The following is a 20,697-nucleotide window of genomic DNA, read 5'->3' as shown; positions in this document are numbered from 1 at the left end:
CTGAAGACTTTGAAGTGATGACACTGTGGTTTACAGAACCTGTCTCATGACTTTATAACATTGTAATACATACAGTATCTGGCATTGATGCTAAGATAATAGAACAAAGTCTATGAGTCACAAACAAATTAGGCTTCTATTTGATAAAACACAATTTCAAACTTTAATATAACTGATACAACAAAAGAAATATGCAATGCCTTAAGGACAAAAATGCCTGCAACAACTATTTAATACAAGCCACATCACCCATCATTCCTGCATCTGACCTGGTCTTTTCATTGTTGTTATTGTGAGAATTGACTGGTTGGATCTCCTTGCAGTCAAAGGGACTCTCAAGAGTCTTCTCCAGCACCACAGTTCGAAAGCAACAATTCTTCAGCATTCAGTTTTCTTTATGGTCCAACTCTCACATCCATACCTAACTACTAGAAAAACCATAGCTTTGACTAGACAGACTTTCGTTGGCTAAGAGATGCTTCTACTTTTTTAATATACTATCTATTATAGCTTTCCTTCCAGGGAACAAACACTTCTAAATATGGGAGTGCTTCTACCTCTAGGCTGAATCAGTATTGCAGCAGCCATGCTACCCACCATATCCCACTGTCAAATAGCCAATATCCACTGTTTCTCACAAGACAAAAGACAAATAACTATTTTGAGCTCATATTGAGCAAAAATGAAAAAAGAAGAAAAACCTGCAGAGATTGTCCTGTGAAGTCATAAGTGTGGTTTTCTAATGCAGGAAAATGTCACTAGAAGCCATTTCCAAAGATGAATTCCAAAAATATTTTCAGAAATATTACATAAACAACCCTCCAACAAGAGAGAAAGAAAGAGAAAAGTCATTGCATAATTATTATAGGTGAGGCAACGTACTTGGAATTTTCATATACAAGTTAATTTTATTCTTATTAAAAGCACTCTAGGGCAGATAATATTTTACCCCTAGTTTTTAAAATTAGGATCCAATATTCAGAAAAGCTAAATTAGTCTGTCCAGGTCACACAGCCACTCTATATTTTAGTCCAAAGTCCACGTTCCATTCATTCACCGGGTCCTGCCAGATGCATGGAAGAAACAGAAAGAGTAGCTCCCAGAGTAGAAATAACATCCCTGGAGAGGATGACATGCTGCCTTTCACTTGCTCATTTACGTGATCCTTTAACATCATGTTCCAGTGATGTCTGAAAACCAGTATTATAGAGTAAAACTGGAAGAAGCAAGACCCTATTCTGTGGATTTATGTTTACTCTGTTCTAAACGCCTTTACCTCTGGCTATGAACCATGCTGTGTCTCAGGCCTTTTGACATGATGAAGCCACAAACAACAAGGGATCAAAAGAGCAAACCCCCTTCATGGATCACAGTCCTGTTGTGGCAAAGAGGCTGTGTAACTCAGTGAAGCTATGAGCCATGCCATGCAGAGCCACCCAAGACAGATGGGTCACAGCAAAGAGTTCTGACAAAACAAGGTCCCCTGAAGGAGGAAATGGCAAAACACTCCAGTTTTCTTTCCACGAGAACCTCATGAACGGTATGAAAAGACAAAAAGCTATGGCACCAGAAGATGAGTCCCCAGGTCAGAAGGTGTCTGATATGCTACTGGGAAAGAGCAGAGGGCAATTACTAATAGCTCCAGAAAGAAAAGTGGCTGGGCCAAAGTGGAAATGACGCTCAGTTGTGGTTATGTCTGGTGGTGAAAGTAAAGTCCAATGATGAGATGGTTAGATAGCATCACCAACTCAATAGATATGAATTTGTGTAAACCCCAGGAGATAGTGAAGGACAGGAAAGCCTGGCATGCTGAAGTACATGGGGGTGCAAAGAATCAGACATAACTTAGCGACTGAACAACAACAAAAATCAAACATCTCAGGTCCGAGTCACGCATTTCCCAAAACAGGAACATAGTTCATGATTTGGAGTACACAGGAGCAGTGTAAGAAAATAAAATTTATTTGAATACAACAAAATAACCAACAGTCTCATAACAAAACTTATGGCAGCCACATGGAGAAGTCATGAATGGGAGAAGTCATCCTAAGTTTCCTGAACATAATTTCAAAGACATCAGTAAAAATCTCTTTGATGAGCTAAAGAGTGAGCTACATTCGACACACATTTGAAATGTCATTTGTGGGACCAATGTATTACCCTGCATCAGTTTTATACTTTGAGCTACATATTGCACAGATGCAACCGTCATGGTTGATTAGATAGGATGTTTAGGGCTCACTGCAAAAATACTGTTAGGAATATCTTAACATCTCCCTTTTTCTCATTTATATTTTGAAATAATTATAGATACACAGGGAGGTACAAAAAAATCTACAGGAAGGTTACACCCACCCTTCACCCAGTCTCTCCTAGTTAACATCTTGGGTCATGATAGTACAGCATCAGGATCAAGAAACACACTGGTTGACACTGATGTGGTCCACTGAGCTTTTTCAGATTTTACCGATTTTACATGGACTCATTTGTGTGTGTGTGTGTGTAGTTCTATTCAGTTGAATCACACATGCAAATTTGTGTAACCAATCAACATACAGAACTGCACTCTCACTACAAGGCCTTCTCAAGCTACTCATTTATAACTACACTCACTCCACTTACAGCCTCCATCCCTAAGCCCTGACAACCATGAATCACCTCTCCATCTCTGTAATTTTGTTATTCAAGAATGTTATATTTTAAAAAAGAATGTTGCATAAATTACTCTGTAGCCTTTTTATATGGGTTTGTTTTTTTTTCCTCTGAGAATAATTCCTTCGAGATCAATCCATGTAGCTTCATGGATCAATGTTTTGTTCCTTTTTATTGCTGAGTAGTATTCCATGGTATGGATGCACCAGTTTGTTTAACCACTCCCCCACTGATGGTAGCTTCCAGTTTTTTTGCCTATTACAATTAAAGCTGCTGTGAACATTTGAGTACAGGATTTTGAGTGAAAGCAGGTTTTCACTTTAAGGTATACATAGCTCAGAATGCAATTGCTGGGTTATATGGTAAGCGTATATTTGAGGTGAAGTCGCTCAGTCGTGTCCGACTCTTTGCGACCCCGTGGACTGTAACCTACTAGGCTTCTCCGTCCATGGGATTCTCCAGGCAAGAATACTGGAGTGGATTGACATTTCCTTCTCCAGGGAATCTTCCCGACCCAGGGATCGAACCCAGGTCTCCCACATTGGAGGCAGACGCTTTAACCTCTGAGCCACCAGGGAAGAGTAAGTGTATATTTAGTTCTATAAGAAACTGCCATACTGATTTCCAGAGTGGCTGAAACATTTAGCATATTCACCAACAATATATAGGAGATTTTCTACATCTTTTTCACCATTTGGGGTTATCATGCTATACACTGTTTCTGCTGCTTAGTTGCTCAGTCATGTCTGACTCTGTGTGACCCTATGGACCGTAGCCTGGCAGGCTTCTCTGTCCATGGAATTCTCCAGGCAAGAGTACTGGAATGGGTTGCCATGCCCTACTCCAGGGGATCTTCCCAGCCCAGGGATCGAAGCTAGGTCTCCAGAATTGCAGGCAGATTCTTTACCACTGAGCCACCAGGGAGGCCCATGCTATACATTATATGAATATATATTTGCCATTTTGCTAAGTGAGAAATGATATCTCACTGTGATGACATTATATCTCACCCTCCTCCACCTAAACCTGGCATACACAAACTCATTTAACCAGGGGAACAATCATTCCAGCGACTGTCAAAGTTGTTGACCATCATGTGAGGGCTGATTCAGAATATAGATACCCAGTGGAAACAACCCAAATGTCCACTGATGGATGAATGGATAAAAAAAATATGGTGTATATATACAATGGAATATAATTCAGCCCTTAAAAGAATGAAATTATGATACATGTTACAACATAAATGAATCTTGAAGACATTGTGCTAAGTGAGATAAACCAGACACAAAAGGGCAAATATTATATGATTCCACTTATACAGAGGTACCTAGAATAGGCAAATTCACTAAGACAAAAATTAGAATAGAGGTTACCAGGGGCTGCAGGAAAAGGAGAATGAGGAGTTACTGCTTAATAAGTATACAGCTTCAGTTTGGGATGATGGAAGAAGTTCTAGAAAAATATTTCAGAGAAGATTGCATAACAATGCATTTAATGCTACTGAACTACACACTTTAAAATGGTAAATGTTATGCTTTGTGTATTTTACCACAATAAAAATTAATAAAAAACAGAGATGCGTGGGCCTTGCCCACTGAAAATTGTTTCCCTTGGTCTGCAGTGGGGCTGGAGCATCTGAGTATTTCACAAACAGCCCTGGCAATTTTAAGGCACATTCAGGTTCAGCACCCCTGCATTTTACAGAAGATGAAACCAAGGCTTTGGAAAGAAATCACTGAGTGAAAGTCGAGTAACTAGAAGTGGCAGAGGAAGGAATTGATTCCAGATCTAATTCCAAGTCTAGTCCCCTTTCACTTCATTCTTCAAATGACTGAGAATCTTTACAACTATCCAATCCACAGGTCCCAAGGCACACAAGCTCTGTCTAGATGCCTGAAAATATGACCTGGCTTCTGCATTTAGCACCTCAATGTGGTCTTGCCTCTAGAGGTTTGAAGTTGTTACCTTGCATTCACAGCCTCATCAAGGTAGCCACACTGCAGACACCCAAACCCCAAATATCAAAAATTCCAACTGTATTTTTAAATCTGATCCCTCTGCTGGCTCCACGTATGGCATAGAGAATGCCCAGACATTCTCAGGGAATCAGGGGGCTGCCTCATGTGCTAAACATCAGCTAGTTCATGCCCACGCATGTTTGCAGATAAACAGATACACAGCCCTGTAACCACCAAGCTACTGAAAGCATAATTAGATGACTCCGGTGTAAATAAGCTCATCTCAGTGAAGGAGACACTCAAGTTCATGAACATACCAAGGTACTTTGTTCACCTTTATTACCACATCAGCCCTAGTAAAACGTGAGCCTCTCTGGCAGATAGATTTCTAAGGCAAACAAACATTAGTTCTCAAGGTGAGATACCTGTCAAAAAGACAACCTAAAACATTTGATCCTAAAAACCAATTGTGCCAACTTCTAAAGAGACTGAAAGAGACTATTCTCTGATCAAAGCCCAATAAGACTACTTCTAATTGTTGCATGATGGTCACTTAAAAATAATAAATAGATGCATAGATTTATGTATCTTCATAGAGTGATGTATCACACATACAGACATACTTTCAATTTTGCAGCTGCCAAACTCAGGCGGCAAGTAAAAGAGACCCTAAACAGATGTTGATAGCTTCTATTTCAAATCACTGCTTTCCTGCAGTTTTTAAAGATGCATTCCAACTTTCCACTTGGAATACCTACCTTTATTTTTATCTCCATGAAACAATTCTATTAGAAGCCTCAGAGGAGATAAGAATGTTTTGATTCTAAGACATTTCAAGATGATAGGCATCATCGTGATTTCATTCTTGTAAGTGAAATATCAGAGCAGAGGAGGGGAAAATCATGTTAAAGGGCAGAGCACCTTACTCTCCATGAGCAAGTTAGATGCAGTCACAGAATAGTTTTCAGAGCCACTGTAGAAAAATCAAAGCCAATTTTAAAGTGTGTTTTATGTGATGTCACAAAAGGAAGTACGTAATCCTATCAAAATGACAGCAACTAGGAAATCTGAAGTTATAATTGGTGAAAAATCTACTAAAAATTATATTAAGGTTATCACTAAGTCTGTAAGTATGAAATATACTACAGCTACCACCACATGAAAATACACTTAGGTTATGGTGATTTTAAGGACTTTTTAAAATCTCTATGGAATTCAGCAAAGAAACAGTAAGGCATCAGGAGTCTGGGGATGGTTTAGAGACATGCTGCCATTTTTTCATTTCTATTATCCATTTTGACCCTCTCCCTAAAATTCTCGCTCAACTCTTTTAAAGTCCTGCTGAATTCCAAAATGAATTTAAGATGTATATGGCTCGACAGTAATACACTAAATACACAGTTGATTTCACGAGTCATGCACTAAACAAGGAAGACTGGAATCTGGTTCCAATTTTCCTTTCTCCGCCTTGCCTTTTTCCAACATACATTCACCTACCATGTGCCACGCACAGTGATCACAACTGAGAATACTATGGCCCCTCACAGAACCTCTACTTTAGTGGGAGTTACAGAAAAACAAAACACTAAACCACAGTTGTGCCTAGTGTTAATTCCACAGCAAGTAGCACTGAGGCCAGGAAGTGATGTCTAAAGTGAGAGCTGAAGAAAGGATAAAAGTCAACTAGATGACACTGGGTGAAAAAGCAGGCATACAGAGTGAACAGTGTGTACAAAGCCCCATGACAAGAAGCATGCACAGAACAGTGAGAGAAACAATGTCCAGCCATAGGAGTCCAGAACAAGAGGAGGCTAGAAAGACAAGTAGGAGCCAGACCTTACAGGGATGAAAGGGAATAGCCAAGGGTGAGCACTTTCTAGCATTTGCTGTTTGCAGGACCCATAAGGTTTATTCTAGCTCTAAGCACCATTTATGACAGATGTTTCTACTGCCATGCATACCAAAGCTGCTCTGAGTATGGTCGGTAGAGTCTAAAGTGACTCTCAAGACTTCCGCTCCCTTATACATCCACCTTTTATAATCCCAAGAGTGGACAAGACCTGTGGATGTGAAAGATATCATTCCCATAATTAGGTTATGCAAAGACGAAGCAATTTTGCAGGTGTAATTAAGATCCCTCATCAATTTCACTTTGAGTCGTTGCTGCTGCTGCTGCTAAGTCGCTTCAGTGGTGTCCGACTCTATGCGACCCCATTGACGGCAGCCCACCAGGCTATCCCGTCCCTGGGATTCTCCAGGCAAGAACACTGGAGTGGGTTGCCATTGCCTTCTCCAATGCATGAAAGTGAAAAGTGAAAGTGAAGTCGCTCAGTCATGTCCGACTCTTCATGACCCCATGGACTGCAGCCCACCAGGCTCCTCTGTCCATGGGATTCGCCAGGCAACAGTACTGGAGTGGGGTGCCATTTAAAGAGGGAATTTTTCCTGAGTGCGTCTGACCTATTACGTGAGCCCTTAAAGAGTCTATAGGTCAGAGAGACACTTTCTGTTAACCTTGAAGAAGTAACCATTCTATAACCACATAGAATTGAATTCTAGTAACATGAGCTTAGAAGATGACCTTGAGCTTCAGATAAAACTGTGGCCCTAGCTGATCTTGATTGCAGCTCTATGAGACCCACCTAAGCTATGTCCAGAATCCTAACACATGGAAATGATGAGATAATAAAGGACTGCTATTTCGGGCCACTAAGTTTGTCATAACTTACTATGCGTCAGTAGAAAATATATCAACTGGACATTGGTAGCTGAAGGAAGATCTGTTAGGCTGGTAACCATTGAAGAGGATTCCCATGCTTTTTATATAGGTGCCAGGTCCACATTTGATTGCAACGCTTTGCATATGACAGGAAACCAGGACCACACTTCGTAACAATGAGAAACATTTTCAATTTGCCCACCTCAGAAAAGTAAATACTGATGCACCCCAAGTCAGCAGCAAGACTTGGAAATGCAGTTTTCTAACTGAAAGGCAATCACAAGCTTTTCACTTAAACTGTCTTCCAAAGCCCATGGAGTCTAAAACACAGAGGCTGTAAATGAAAGGACAGAAACAAATGTGACAGAGAAAGCAGATCTCTGTTTTAAGTCTTCTTACTAGTTTTAATAAGAACAGGTTTTTGTAAAGTATGATTTTAATGTTAACAAGATCCTTTCATACAAATAGTTTCTTTTTTGTTTTATTTAAATGCAAAAATAGCCCGGTTTATATTATGGGAAACCAATCTATGAAACATAACATTTTATACATATTTTTTCAGTTAGAGAAAAGGAGGGAGGAAAACAAACCCCTCAAGTTTTCTTTTTTTTTTTTTCTTGTCCTTAAAAACACATTAACAACCTCCACTCAAATTTTGGGGGCCAAGTAGGTGAAATTAGTTATACTGTTAAAAGTTAAAATAGTTATAGGTTATAACACACACGCAAGCATCTCATAACCCAACAATTTCAAGAAACACATTAGGAATTCTCCTAAGCTCAAAAAAATCATGGTAAAAAATGACAGCAGTACTGGAATCAAGTAGCTCAGTGATGGGAATGTTTTTCAGGCAATGTAATTTCTTAAAATGTTTAAAGTTATATGTCAGAGGCTCAGCATTAAAGAAGCTAAGAGTTAAGCTAGCAGAGACTGCTTTCTGTATGCAGAGACTGACCCTGGAAGGATTCCCACAAATCCGGGAAATGGTTATCTCCAGGAAAGGGTACAAGGTGGCTAGGGTCGAGACTAGGACAAAGCCTTACTTTTACCGTAGGATGCTTTTGTGTATTTTTAATTTTATGAATCGATTATCTATTAAAAATATTTTATGAGACCAGGCATACACACAAAAGAGTAAAGATCAACTAAATTGTCTCAGTACACTGCAGTACAGTCATGGATACTGAAGAGGAAAAGAAAGTAAGCTAGGGGTTCCCCAAAACAGTTCATAAGAAAAGCCACCACCTCCTAAGCCACATGTTGTTTCCAATACCTCCATAAAGTTTCACTGCTCACATAATTCCTTTGAAATTGCTGATCCACCCAGAGTGTAAAAGTCCAGGGAAGCAGAAAGGGTGTGACAGAGACAACACTGCTGCAAAGTTGATGCCAGCGTCTCTCTGGTTCCTTCATCTCTGGAGTGCTCCTAATTCTCCAGTCACTCTTCCTTCCTTCCCGTCTAATAGGCAGCATATGTGTTACCAGGAAGAAGAATGGAGTGTTTGGAATCTGAGTCCCACTACTTCTGAGCAACTGTGCATCTTTAAAAAAAAAATCTCTTCACCTCTTTAAGTATCTCTGTTTCCCCATCTGTTAAGTCAGAATAATAATAACCCCCACCTCAGAGACTATAACATTATCTATGAAAACCTAAAGATTGGAGTTTGTCTATTTCAAAATATTGTCTGAATCACCATACAGTTTATATGACTGATGGAGTATTAACCTTAAGGCAGGTTATACCTTATTTGGAATATGAAACCTGGGGCAAACGGCATCCAGGTCAATCATATATAACAACCACCAGAGAATCTGGTCATGTCTAAAAGAAAGGAAAACAGAGGCTGGGGAAAGAGCTGCTCTTTTGTTTGGGCAGCAGGCAATACACAGTTAGGACTGCCAAAGCAGTCTGGTTAAAAGGAAACAACCAGATGGACACGAGCATGGTTAACTCAGCCTTTCCGTCTTAAAACATGTAAACAAGAGGACAATTTACTCTGTCAACACAGGGATTTATTATTTTTTAAGTTTTTTTTTTTTTTTAAGTTCATTCCTGTATATGGTAATCAGCTGGCTTCCTCCAAAACAGCCACGTAGCAATATTCTGAAAGGCATAGTCATCTTCCAGGTCATTCTCAAAGCAACAGGCAAAGTAACCCCTTCTGTGTGAACCTGCACTATGTGAAAGGCAGTCTGTAATTAATAATACTCAATCTTTTACCATTATTCATACTCTTTGTTACTTTGGTCAGCACTTGGTCTCTGTAAATAAGCCTAGAACCTAGGATGGGTGTCCAATTTTGGAAATCAGTGTGCAAATATTTATATCGTGTCTCTTTCATTTTCTGAGACACCATAGGATCTTTTAAAATCAAATATAAAAATTAAACTATTAAAAAACACAATCCATGGGATCATAATCATAGAAAAACAAGATGAAGCACAAAGAAATCAGAGAAATCAAAGGCAAGAGAAGACTACGGAAAATAAATCCCACTTAACAAATGAAAAACTATGTTCTTCTATCTTTCATCAAAGTATTCTGGACCATTAATATTTTATGCTGTATATGAAGAAAGAGAATGGAATTGAACCTATAAAGGTTTGAAACACACCTTATTCACTTATGATACACTAATAACAAACATATTCAAATAACAAATACATTATTGTTCATGAAAGAACCCCAGATTAAAGAGTGGTTTGCAGTCCAAGTAAATACAGAAAAGCAGCCAAAACTGTCTGTTTGACTCTCAATGATCTCATTTGTTTTTAATCAAACAATATTGAGTTTTTTCAAATTAGATTAATCTTTTGCCCAGTTTTTAAGCTATTTGGATAAAAATGTATAACAATTATTAGCATAAAATAATCTGAAAAGTACACTGAAACATTTGCTTAAGAAGAATTCATTATAATTTACTTGCTTTTTCTGTTTTAAAGAATGATCTGGCTTCATAAAAGGTATAAGACTAATTTGGTAAGCAGTGTCATCCTATAAATACCTGGCACGGGATCAGTAAATACTTGACTGAATGAATGAATGAATGGAATATATGAGCAATGTGACTGAAGCAAACAAGAACACAAATCCCTATACACACACATACACACACACAAAATCCTTTTGGAAATAATGAGTTTTCATATTTCTAGCTTCAGCAGATTTACTCTACTGCTTCCTTTTCAGTACCAATCCTTTTCAGATTCTTCATGCGCTTGTCTGACTCCTCTACTTCCCTCCAAACAATTAACAAACAAAAACTTAAAAGCCCAGAAAAAGGTATTTTAACAAGTTCCCTAGGTGATATGAGTGGAAGGCAATGCTGAAGAAATATTCCATGACTTTGTGTGGATTACGACCTTCCCCTGAGAGCTTCCCCACAACAGCCCTCTTTGGATGTGATGAACCCCTTGATCACAACAATGAGTCACCCCTTCTGGAAAGCCTTCCCCAGTGCACTGCACTTGTCCTCTACTCTCTGGCATACCCTCCCTAGAGAACTTCACCCACCAGATGGTAATTCTTTGTCCCTCTCGTACAGCAAGGTCCTTGAGGGCATGGACACCCTCTGGTTGACCTCTGGGTCACTAACACCTTGGTAAATGAATTCAGTTTTCTGAGCCCTCAGTTTCCTCATATATAAAATGAGAAAGATAGAAATGGCCTTGCTGTTGTGAGGACTAAGTGAGAGCATAAACCAAGTAACCCAGTGTCCAGCAGTGTGGGTGCCTTTGGGACCACTACTATGAAGGTAACAGGTAGGATAAAGTTTTCAAAATCAATCAACATCTCACCAGCCACAGGGCTTCAACACTATGTGGAAAGGCAAATGCCACAACTTTCTCAGAGTTCTTGGTAAATACAAAGAGATTCCACCTTTTATCGCACCAAAAGGGGAACGACATACAGAAGATTTTGTTTTCTGTAGGAACAAGGTCATAACTGAGCCTAGCCTCAAACAAAGAATAGCAATGACCATTAAAAACCTATAGGGAATGAGTATGGTCTTTATGAATATAATAAATTGTGGTGGTGGTGGTTTAGATGCTAAGTCATGTCCAACTCTTTGCAACCCCATGGACTATAACCGCCAGGCTCCTCTGTCCATGGGATTTTCCAGACAAGAATATGGAATGGGTTGCCATTTGCTTCTTCAGGGGATCTTCCTGACCCAGGGACTGAACCCAGGCCTCCTGCATTGCAGGCAGATTCTTTACCAAGCCACAAGGGAAGCCCATAATAAATATTGCTGTTGTTGTTGTTCAGTTGTTTAGTCATGGCTGACTCTTTGTGACCCCATGGACTACAGCACACCAGGCTTCCCTGTCCTTCACCAACTCCCAGAGCTTGCTCAAACTCATGTCCATTGAGACGATGATGTCATACAACCATCTTGTCCTCTGTAGCCCCTTCTCTTCCTGCCTTCAATCTTTCCAAGCATCAGGGTCTTTTCTAATAAGTCAACTCTTGGCATCAGGTGGCCAAAGTGTTGGAGCTTCACCATCAGTCCTTCCAATGAACATCCAGGATTGATTTCCTTTAAGATTGACTGGCTTGATCTCCTTGCAGCCCAAGGGACTCTCAAGAGTCCTTTCCAATACCACGGTTTAAAGGCTTCAATTCTTCAGCACTCAGCCTTCTTTATGGTCCAACTCTCACATCCATACATGACTACTGGAAAAACCATAGTTTTGACTAGATGGACCTTTGTTAGCAAAGTAATGCCTCTGCTTTTTAATATGTTGTCTAGGTTAGTCATAGCTTTTCTTCCAAGAAGTAAGTGTCTTTTAATTTCATGGCTGGAGTAACCATCTGCAATGATTCTGGAGCCCAAGAAAATAAAGTCTTTCACTGCTTTCATTGTTTCCCTATCTATTGGCCATGAAGTGATGAGACTGGATGCCATGATCTTAGGTTTTTGAATGTTGAGTTTTATTTTATTTGTTTATTCTGTAATTATTTAAAAGAATGAAATGTGGCTCCACATAATGATAGATAAACTATGAACACTAATTAAAAATGTTCCCAAATATACATCAGTACACAGGTAGACATAAACATAAGCATAATTTAATGTGGGAATTTTAAATTTCCCCAATTCATTTTTACCCAAATTTCTTAACAGACTGTTCAAGAAAAAATGTGCTGATAATATGCCTTCTCCCCAAGCTTTCCCCTATTAGAAGAATCAAAAAAAACAAAAAACAAAAAGTAGTAACCCCAAAGATTCTTCAAAGGCCTCAAATGTGAAGTATGTTTGACAACTCGAATGACAAAAATAATATTTCTCAATGAAAAATCATTCTTAGAAAGAAGAGGCATGTCATATATGATAAATCCACAGCAAACTTTATCCTCAATGGTGAAAAGTTGAAAGCATTTCCCCTAAAGTCAGGAACAAGACAAGGGTGCCCACTCTCAGCACTACTATTCAACACAGTTTTGGAAGTTTTAGCCACAGCAATCAGAGAAGGAAAAGACATAAAAGGAATCCAGTTTGGAAAAGAAGAAGTAAAACTCACTGTTTGCAGATGACATGATCTTCCACATAGAAAACGCTAAAGACTTCACCAGAAAATTACTAGAGCTAATCAATGAATATAGTAAAGTTGCAGGATATAAAATTAACACACAGAAATCCCTTGCACTAATAACAATGAGAAAACAGAAAGAGAAATTAAGGAAACAATTCCATTCACCGCTGTGATGAAAAGAATAAAATACTTAGGAATAAATATACCTAAAGAAACAAAAGACCTATATATAGAAAACTATAAAACACTGATGAAAGAAATCAAAGATGACACAAATAGATGGAGAACTATACCATGTTCATGGATCAAAGAATCAGTATAGTGAAAATGAGTATACTACCCAAAGCAATCTGTAAATTCAATGCAATCTCTATCAAGCTACCAATGGTATTTTTCAAAGAACTAGAACAAATAATTTCACAATTTGTATGGAAATACAAAAAACCTCAAATAGCCAAACAATCTTGAGAAAGAAGAATTGAACTGGAGGAATCAACCTGTCTGACTTCAGACTATACTACAAAGCTACAGTCATCAAGACAGTATGGTACTGGCACAAAGACAGAAAAATGGACCCACAGAACAAAATAGAAAACCCAGAGATAAATCCATGCACCTATGGACACCTTAGCTTTGACAAAGGAGGAAAGAATATATAATGGAGAAAAGACAATCTCTTTAACAAGTGGTGCTGGGAAAACCGGTCAGCTACTTATAAAAGAATGAAACTAGAACACTTTCTAACACCATACACAAAAATAAACTCAAAATGGATTAAAGATCTAAACTTAAGACCAGAAGCTATAAAATTCCTAGAGGAGAAAGTAGGCAAAACACTCTCTGCCATAAATCACAGCAGGATCCTCTATGACCCACCTCCCAGAGTAATGGAAATAAAACAAAAAATAAACAAATGGGACCTAATTAAACTTAAAAGCTTTTGCACAATGAAGGAAACTATAAGCAAGGAGAAAAGACAGCCTTCAGAATGGGAGAAAATAATAGCAAATGAAGCAACTGACAAACAACTAATCTCAAAAATATACAAGCAACTCCTGCAGCTCAATTCCAGAAAAATAAACAACCCAATCAAAAAATGGGCCAAAGAACTAAACAGACATTTCTCCAAAGAAGACGTCCAGATGGCTAACAAACACATGAAAAGGTGCTCAACATCATTCATTACCAGAGAAATGCAAATCAAAACCACAATGAGGTACCATCTCACACCAGTCAGAATGGCTGCCATCAAAAAGTCTACAAACAATAAATGCTGGAGAGGGTGTGGAGAAAAAGGAACCCTCTTACACTATTGGTAGGAATGCAAACTAGTTCAGCCACTATGGAGAACAGTATGGAGATTCCTTAAAAAACTGGAAAGAGAACTCCCATATGACCCAGCAATCCCACTGCTGGGCATACACACCGAGGAAACCAGAATTGAAAGAGACACATATACCCCAATGTTCATCACAACACTGTTTACAATAGCCAGGACATGGCTAGATGTCCATTGGCAGACAAATGGATAAGAAACCTATGGTACACATACACAATGGAATGTTACTCAGCTGTTAAAAAGAATGCATTTGAATCAGTTCTAATGAGGTGGATGAAACTGGAGCCTATTATACAGAGTGAAGTAACTTAGAAAGAAAACACTAGAATAGTATATTAATGCATATATATGGAATTTAGAAAGATGGTAATGATGACCCTATATGTGAGACAGCAAAAGAGACACAGATGTAAAGAACAGACTTTTAGACTCTGTGGGAGAAGGCAACGGTGGGATGATTTGAGAGAATAGCATTGAATCATGTATATTATCATATGTAAAATAGATCACCAGTCCATGTTTGATGCATAAGACAGGGTGCTCAGGGCAGTGCACTGGGATGACCCAGAGGGATGGGATGGGGAAGGAGGTGGGACGGGGGTTCAGAATGGGGAACACATGTACACCCATGGCTGATTCATGTCAATGTATGGCAAAAACCACTACAATATTGTAAAGTAATTAGCCTCCAATTAAAATAAATAATTTTTTAATTAAAAAAAAAAGAAATGAGGCATGTAAAATAGCCCCCCTTTCTTCATCTAGCCTATATTCTAAATTCAGTTGATCCTATCATTGCAGTTCATCAGCCTGGGTTAAGATTTTGCAGAAATAGCATCATTCAAGTCTTGATTTATTGACAACTGTCAGTGCTTTATACATATTGTTGAAAAAACATAAAAGTAATGTCTGGCCCTCAGCTAGGTTCTTTAAAAGGAGCTTGATACCATTTCTCACAAAACCACAGAAAGGGAGAGAAAAATTCCCGTTATACTATGGGAGAAATCCAGAACAGGAAAAACTTGGGACAGGAGTGTGCATGTAGCAGTAACAAGTAAATAACTGGTTACATGGGCAGTGTGGGGTAATGTGGCTATATAAGCAAGATTTTAAAGCAAAAAAAGCTATAGAGATATTTTTACAAAGCAAATAGCAAAAGAATAAGTACTATTTAATTTCATTTATGCTCAAAATCCTCCAAGCTAGGCTCCAACAGTATGTGAACCAAGAACTTCCAGATGTACAAGCTGGATTTAGAAAAGGCAGAGGAAGAACCAGAGATGAAATTGCCAACATCTGTTGGATCATAGAAAAGGCAAGAGAATTCCAGAGAAACATTTACCTCTGCTTCATTGACTATGCTAAAGCCTTTGTGTGGATTGCAACAAACTGTAGAAAATTCTTCAAGAGATGAGAATACAAGACCCACCTTACCTGCCTCCTGAGAAATCTGTATGCAGGTCAAGAAGCAACAGTTAAAATTGTATATAAACAATGGACTGGTTGGGAAAGGAGTACATCGAGGCTGTATATCATCACCCTGCATATTTAACTTACATGCAAAGTGCATAATGTGAAATCCAGGGCTGGATAAAGCGCAAACTGGAATCAAGATTGCCGGGAGAAATATCAATAACCCCTGATATGCAGATGACACCATCCTTATGGCAGAAAACGAAGAGGAACTAAAGAGCCTCTTGATGAAGGTGAAAGAGGAGAGTAAAAACCTGACTTAAAACTCAACATTCAAAAAACGAAGATCATGGCATCCGGTCCCATCACTTCATGGCAAATAGATGGGGAAACAATGGAAGCAGTTTATTTTCTTCAAAATCACTGTGGCTCCAAAATCATTGTGGATGTTGACTGCAACCATGAAATTAAAAGACTTTTGTTTCTTAGAAGAAAAGCTATGACAAACCTAGACAGCATATTAAAAAGCAGAGGTACTACTTTGCCATCAAAGGTCTGCATAGTCAAAGCTATGGTTTTTCCAGTAGTCATGTATGGATGTGAGAGTCAGACCACAAAGAAAGCTGAACACCGAAGAACTGATGCTTTTAAACTGTGGTATTGGAGAAGACTCTTGAGAGTCCCTTGGACAGCAAAGAAATCAAACCAGTCAATCCTGAAAACAATCCTGAATATTCATTGGAAGGACTGATGCTGAATCTGAATCTCCAATACCTTGGCCATCTGATCTGAAAGAACTGACTCACTGGAAAAGCTTTGATGCTGGGAAAGACTGAAGGCAGAAAGGGACAACAGAAGGTGGGATGATTGGATGGGATCACTGACTCAATGGACATGAGCTTGAGCAGATTCCAGGAGATGATGAAGGACAGGGAAGCCTGGCGTACTGCAGTCCATGGGGTCACAAAGGGTCGGACACAACTGAGTGACTGAACAATGACATATAAAATAAAACCACACGTACAAGATTACATATATATATAAATGTCTGTACATGTAATAAACTGGAAAAGGTCTGGGAAAGACAATAAATTGATAACAATTGTTATTTCTTAGAAGATTCAGTTTTATAGAAAATACTTTATTCCTTCCTCCCCTGATGTTAAGTGGGAGAAGAAAATAAAACAGAAATAATACAATTTGATGGTGAGATGCCTACTGTGTGTGTGCTTAGTCTCTTCCATTGTTTCCAACTCTCTGTGACCCCATGGACTATAGCCCATCAGGCTCCTCTGTCTGTGGGATTCTCCAGACAAGAATACTGGAGTGAGTTGCCATGCCCTCCTCCAAGGGCTCTTCCCTGACCTAGGAATCGAGCCTGCATTTCCTATGTCTAATTGAAGAATCCACTGAAGGTGGATTCTTTACCCACTGAGCCACCAGGGATGCCCAAGATATCAACTAGGTAAACACCTTTACATGGGAAACAATACAGGAAAAATATATCAAATATCAACAATTATTTATTACTTTTGGGTGGTAAGATTATGAGTAATTTATTTTCTGTTTTTCCACAGTTTAGCCTATTTTTAAAAGCTTCTTCTGTGAGCATATGTAACTATTCTAATCCAAAAAATATAAATAAACCAGTAGCTAAGAGCAAATACAACTGTGTTTCTTAAAACCCAGGGGACAAACACTGTAATATGGAGTAGAAATTGAGAAAATAAAGGAGGCATCTTTAAGATCCCCCTCTAGAGCCTGACAGGTCAGATTTACTCAGGAGCTTCTATCAGGAAGTTCCATCTTGAGGCAGGCTGAGGATTTTGACCTCTCCAGAAAGCCTTGACTTTACTGTCTGAATGAGAATTCAAGGGACTTCCCTGTGGCTAAGACTCTGTGCCCTGGGTTTAATCCCTGGTCGGAGACCTAGACCCCACATGCTGCAACTGAAAAAAGATTCTTCATGCCACAACTAAGACCCAGCACAACCAAACAAATTAATTAATTTTAAAAAACGGAGAACTCAGGACACTGAATTCAATGGTCTATTCTTGGGTCCAGTTCCATTTGAAGAGCTTTATCTTAAGAGAAAAATGAATACTCAGGAAAAGTATCCCTATCCCTTGGAAGATCAGGATGATGGGAAGGAAGAATGATGATAAAGGAAACAACAGGACAAGAAAGAAAGGCGATTACACACTAGAGCAACCCAAGGTGGCCCCTGTCCCATGATAACAAGAGACAAACTGAAAGCCTTGGGCATGGTCCCTTCACACATTCTGCTTCCACCCTGTAGCATCCGATTCATCTCTCACTGCCGAGGCTGCCTTGCAAGATGAAGCTGGCAAATCACCAGTTAAAAGATGGAGAATGAAATGGAAGAGGTTCTTTAAGGTGAATCAACAGTAAATCAGACACACATTAATTCAACAATGTATTCTTCATTGTAACTACTTTATCTGACCATCAGCTTGGGAAATTCCTAAGAAATTACTATTTCAAGTCTTGCATCCATAGCTCTCCGATGTCATGTGAGTAAAACATCTGACTCCCAACTCCGCAGGAAAGAGGTGAGAAGTAAATGACTGATTACTCCTACTCCAAAAGGCTTCAGAAAACGCATAGTTATAGTCAAGGCCATCAGGTATTTATAGAGTACCCACTATATTTATACTGAGAAATGCTTACACGCCAGACACTGTGCTAAACACTTTGCTTCTTACCATTAGCTACCTCTCCAACACAATTGCTATCTTCGTTTAACAGGTGAGGGGATGCAGTAGAGAGAGGCTCCGTGTCTCTACTTGCTCAAGTGGAAACCTTGAGGTATTAGTTTCTCAGGCTGCTGTGACAAATTATCACAAGCTTGGGAGCTTAAGACAACAGAAATGTATTCTCTCACAGTTTCGGAGACTAGAAGTTCCAAATGAAGGTGTTGGCAGGACCATGCTCCATCTGAAGATTCTGGGGAGGAACCCCCCTGGGCTTTTCCTGACTCTTGGTAGCCAGAGACATTCCTTGACTTGTGGCAACACAACTCCAACCTCTGCCTCATGTATTTATTTGTAGCCTTAAACATTATAGTTTACTCTTATAATTATAGTCACTCACAAACAACTGGGCATTAATTCTTGACATGTGGACTTCATATAATAGTGTGTGTTGAAAAGTTCAAACTCGTAATTGAGTATAGAGACTTGGGGGTTGCCACTAGAAATGGCGCTTTAGTTTACCTGGTTTCTAAAGAACTGCTTTTGAGAGCTCTACAGAAGGGCCCCTCTCTTGCTGCTCCAAAATTGCATTCTCTTCTGTGAGGGTAGAAATCACCAGATCAAGATCTCTTTCAGAGGTCCCCACCAAGGCTGCGTATTAAATCCCCCAGGAGCTTTTCAAAAAGACAGAGGCTAAGCTTCTCTTCCCAGAGCAAGTGAATAAGGTGAACCTCAGCAACACAGCCCAGGCACTCACACCTGCTTCTTTCATTACACGGCCACCTCCTCTGTGTGTCTCTGTCTTCTCTTCATATAAAGACACCAGGCATAATATATTTGGAGCCACCCCTAATCTGGCATGACCTTGACTAATTATATCTCCAAAGATCCTGTTTCCAATTAAGGTCACATTCTGGGGTTCCTAGTGGATGTGAACTTTTGGGGAATACTCTGCAACCCAGGATGCATCTTTGGGGTGAGAAATCTCTTTGCAACCCAGGACTGTTGGATCTGGACTTGGCAGTGAGACTCCAGGGCCACATCCTGAAGCCCTGTGCTCATTTTGACATCTGCAGGACCATACTACATACACTAGGCATCATCAGAGCAGGACCTGGCTCCTGTCCTGAGGAGCTGACAATCGACTGAACACACACGAGACAATGAAGGAGAAAAATCACATCGCTGAAATGTCTGTGCGGCCTTCTGATGCCATGGAAACTTAGCTATGATGTGACGGATGAGGGCTGGGGGACCCTGAGCACAGGCAGCATCTGGGCAGGCTGGGAGGAAAGACCTGAGTGAAGGCAGAAGCAAGGCCAGAAGAACAGGCTCTAGAGAGATGGGCATGCGGGAGAGTCACAGGAGACGGGGCGGAGGGGGGGGGGTGGAATAAGGAAATTTTAAGGGCGTTTCAAAGACAAAGGGAAGAACTTCGGTTTAATTCAGAAGAAAAAACTTTAATAGGGACCAAAATGATAGAAACTGGTCTTAAAGACTCCTCCGGCAGAGGTGGGCAGGGCAAGCTAGAGCCTGGAAAAACTGAGTGCTGAAACTTCTTGACAAAACAGGCTTGTGTGTGTGTGTACCAACATGCAGGGGCATCGTGTTCACATCTCTTCTAGGACAGTTTAACAACTTGCCTCAGAAAATAGGCTAACGACGCAGATGCTCTCTATGGTTTCATCCCCCACTAGGAGATTCCTCCTTACCACCAGCCCCTCAACACTCACTCGCGCCCCTCCTGACACCCCCTTGCATCCCAGCTAAAAGCTCAATGAATAGAAAGGTGAGAGGAAGAGAAATAAAAACGCCTGCAGGAACAGCCAAAAAAAGGCAGCCAAGACATAAATCACCTTTGCACCGCTCGCAACAGGCTCCCCTCTGCTTGATGGCCAAGGCACAGTCTCTGGACAACACTGGGCACTTCTCTCTCTTACAGGTCACTTCCTTGTTCTAGGCAAAAAAAAAAAAAAAAAAAAAAAAGACAAGACACATTTGAAATCAGCTTCAAACAGAATCCCCAGAATCCTAGCACACAGTTGAGCCTTTCCCAGCTTCCGTCTTCCTATCTTGCCTTCATCTTCACGAGGCAACTCTGGGATAGCCAACGAGACTTTGCTCTTTCGGGAGCGGGTATACCCATCCAGGAACAGATTGAGATTAGAGGCAGATGAACAGGATGGAAAGTCCCTTCTTGACCAGCCAGTTTAACATAAATAACCAAACTCCGAGAGAGAGAAGCTTTCTTTTGCTCTACCATTTCTTTCTGGTACACACTATAGAAATGATAATATTTGTGTAAATCATATTTTGCCCATTGGGCTACCTGGGCCAGGACTGCATTGTGAGAACAAAAAT

The 20,697-nt window shown here is 39.8% G+C and overlaps 1 protein-coding gene across 2 annotated transcripts in view; it reads right to left on the bottom strand.

Annotated features, from left to right (window-relative positions):
* BMPER (BMP binding endothelial regulator) overlaps nucleotides 1-20,697 on the bottom strand; it is a 256,680-nt gene that overhangs the window by 201,725 nt on the left and 34,258 nt on the right. For both annotated transcript variants that reach the window (XM_005679197.2, XM_013963327.2), the window contains exon 3: nucleotides 20,193-20,292. In XM_005679197.2, coding sequence (XP_005679254.1) covers nucleotides 20,193-20,292 — 100 coding nt within the window. The remainder of the gene's footprint in view (nucleotides 1-20,192; nucleotides 20,293-20,697) is intronic.

This window comes from Capra hircus, chromosome 4 (genome assembly GCF_001704415.2).
Source record: "Capra hircus breed San Clemente chromosome 4, ASM170441v1, whole genome shotgun sequence".
Classification (NCBI taxonomy): domain Eukaryota; kingdom Metazoa; phylum Chordata; class Mammalia; order Artiodactyla; family Bovidae; genus Capra; species Capra hircus.
This window is presented reverse-complemented; position numbering and strand designations above follow the sequence as displayed.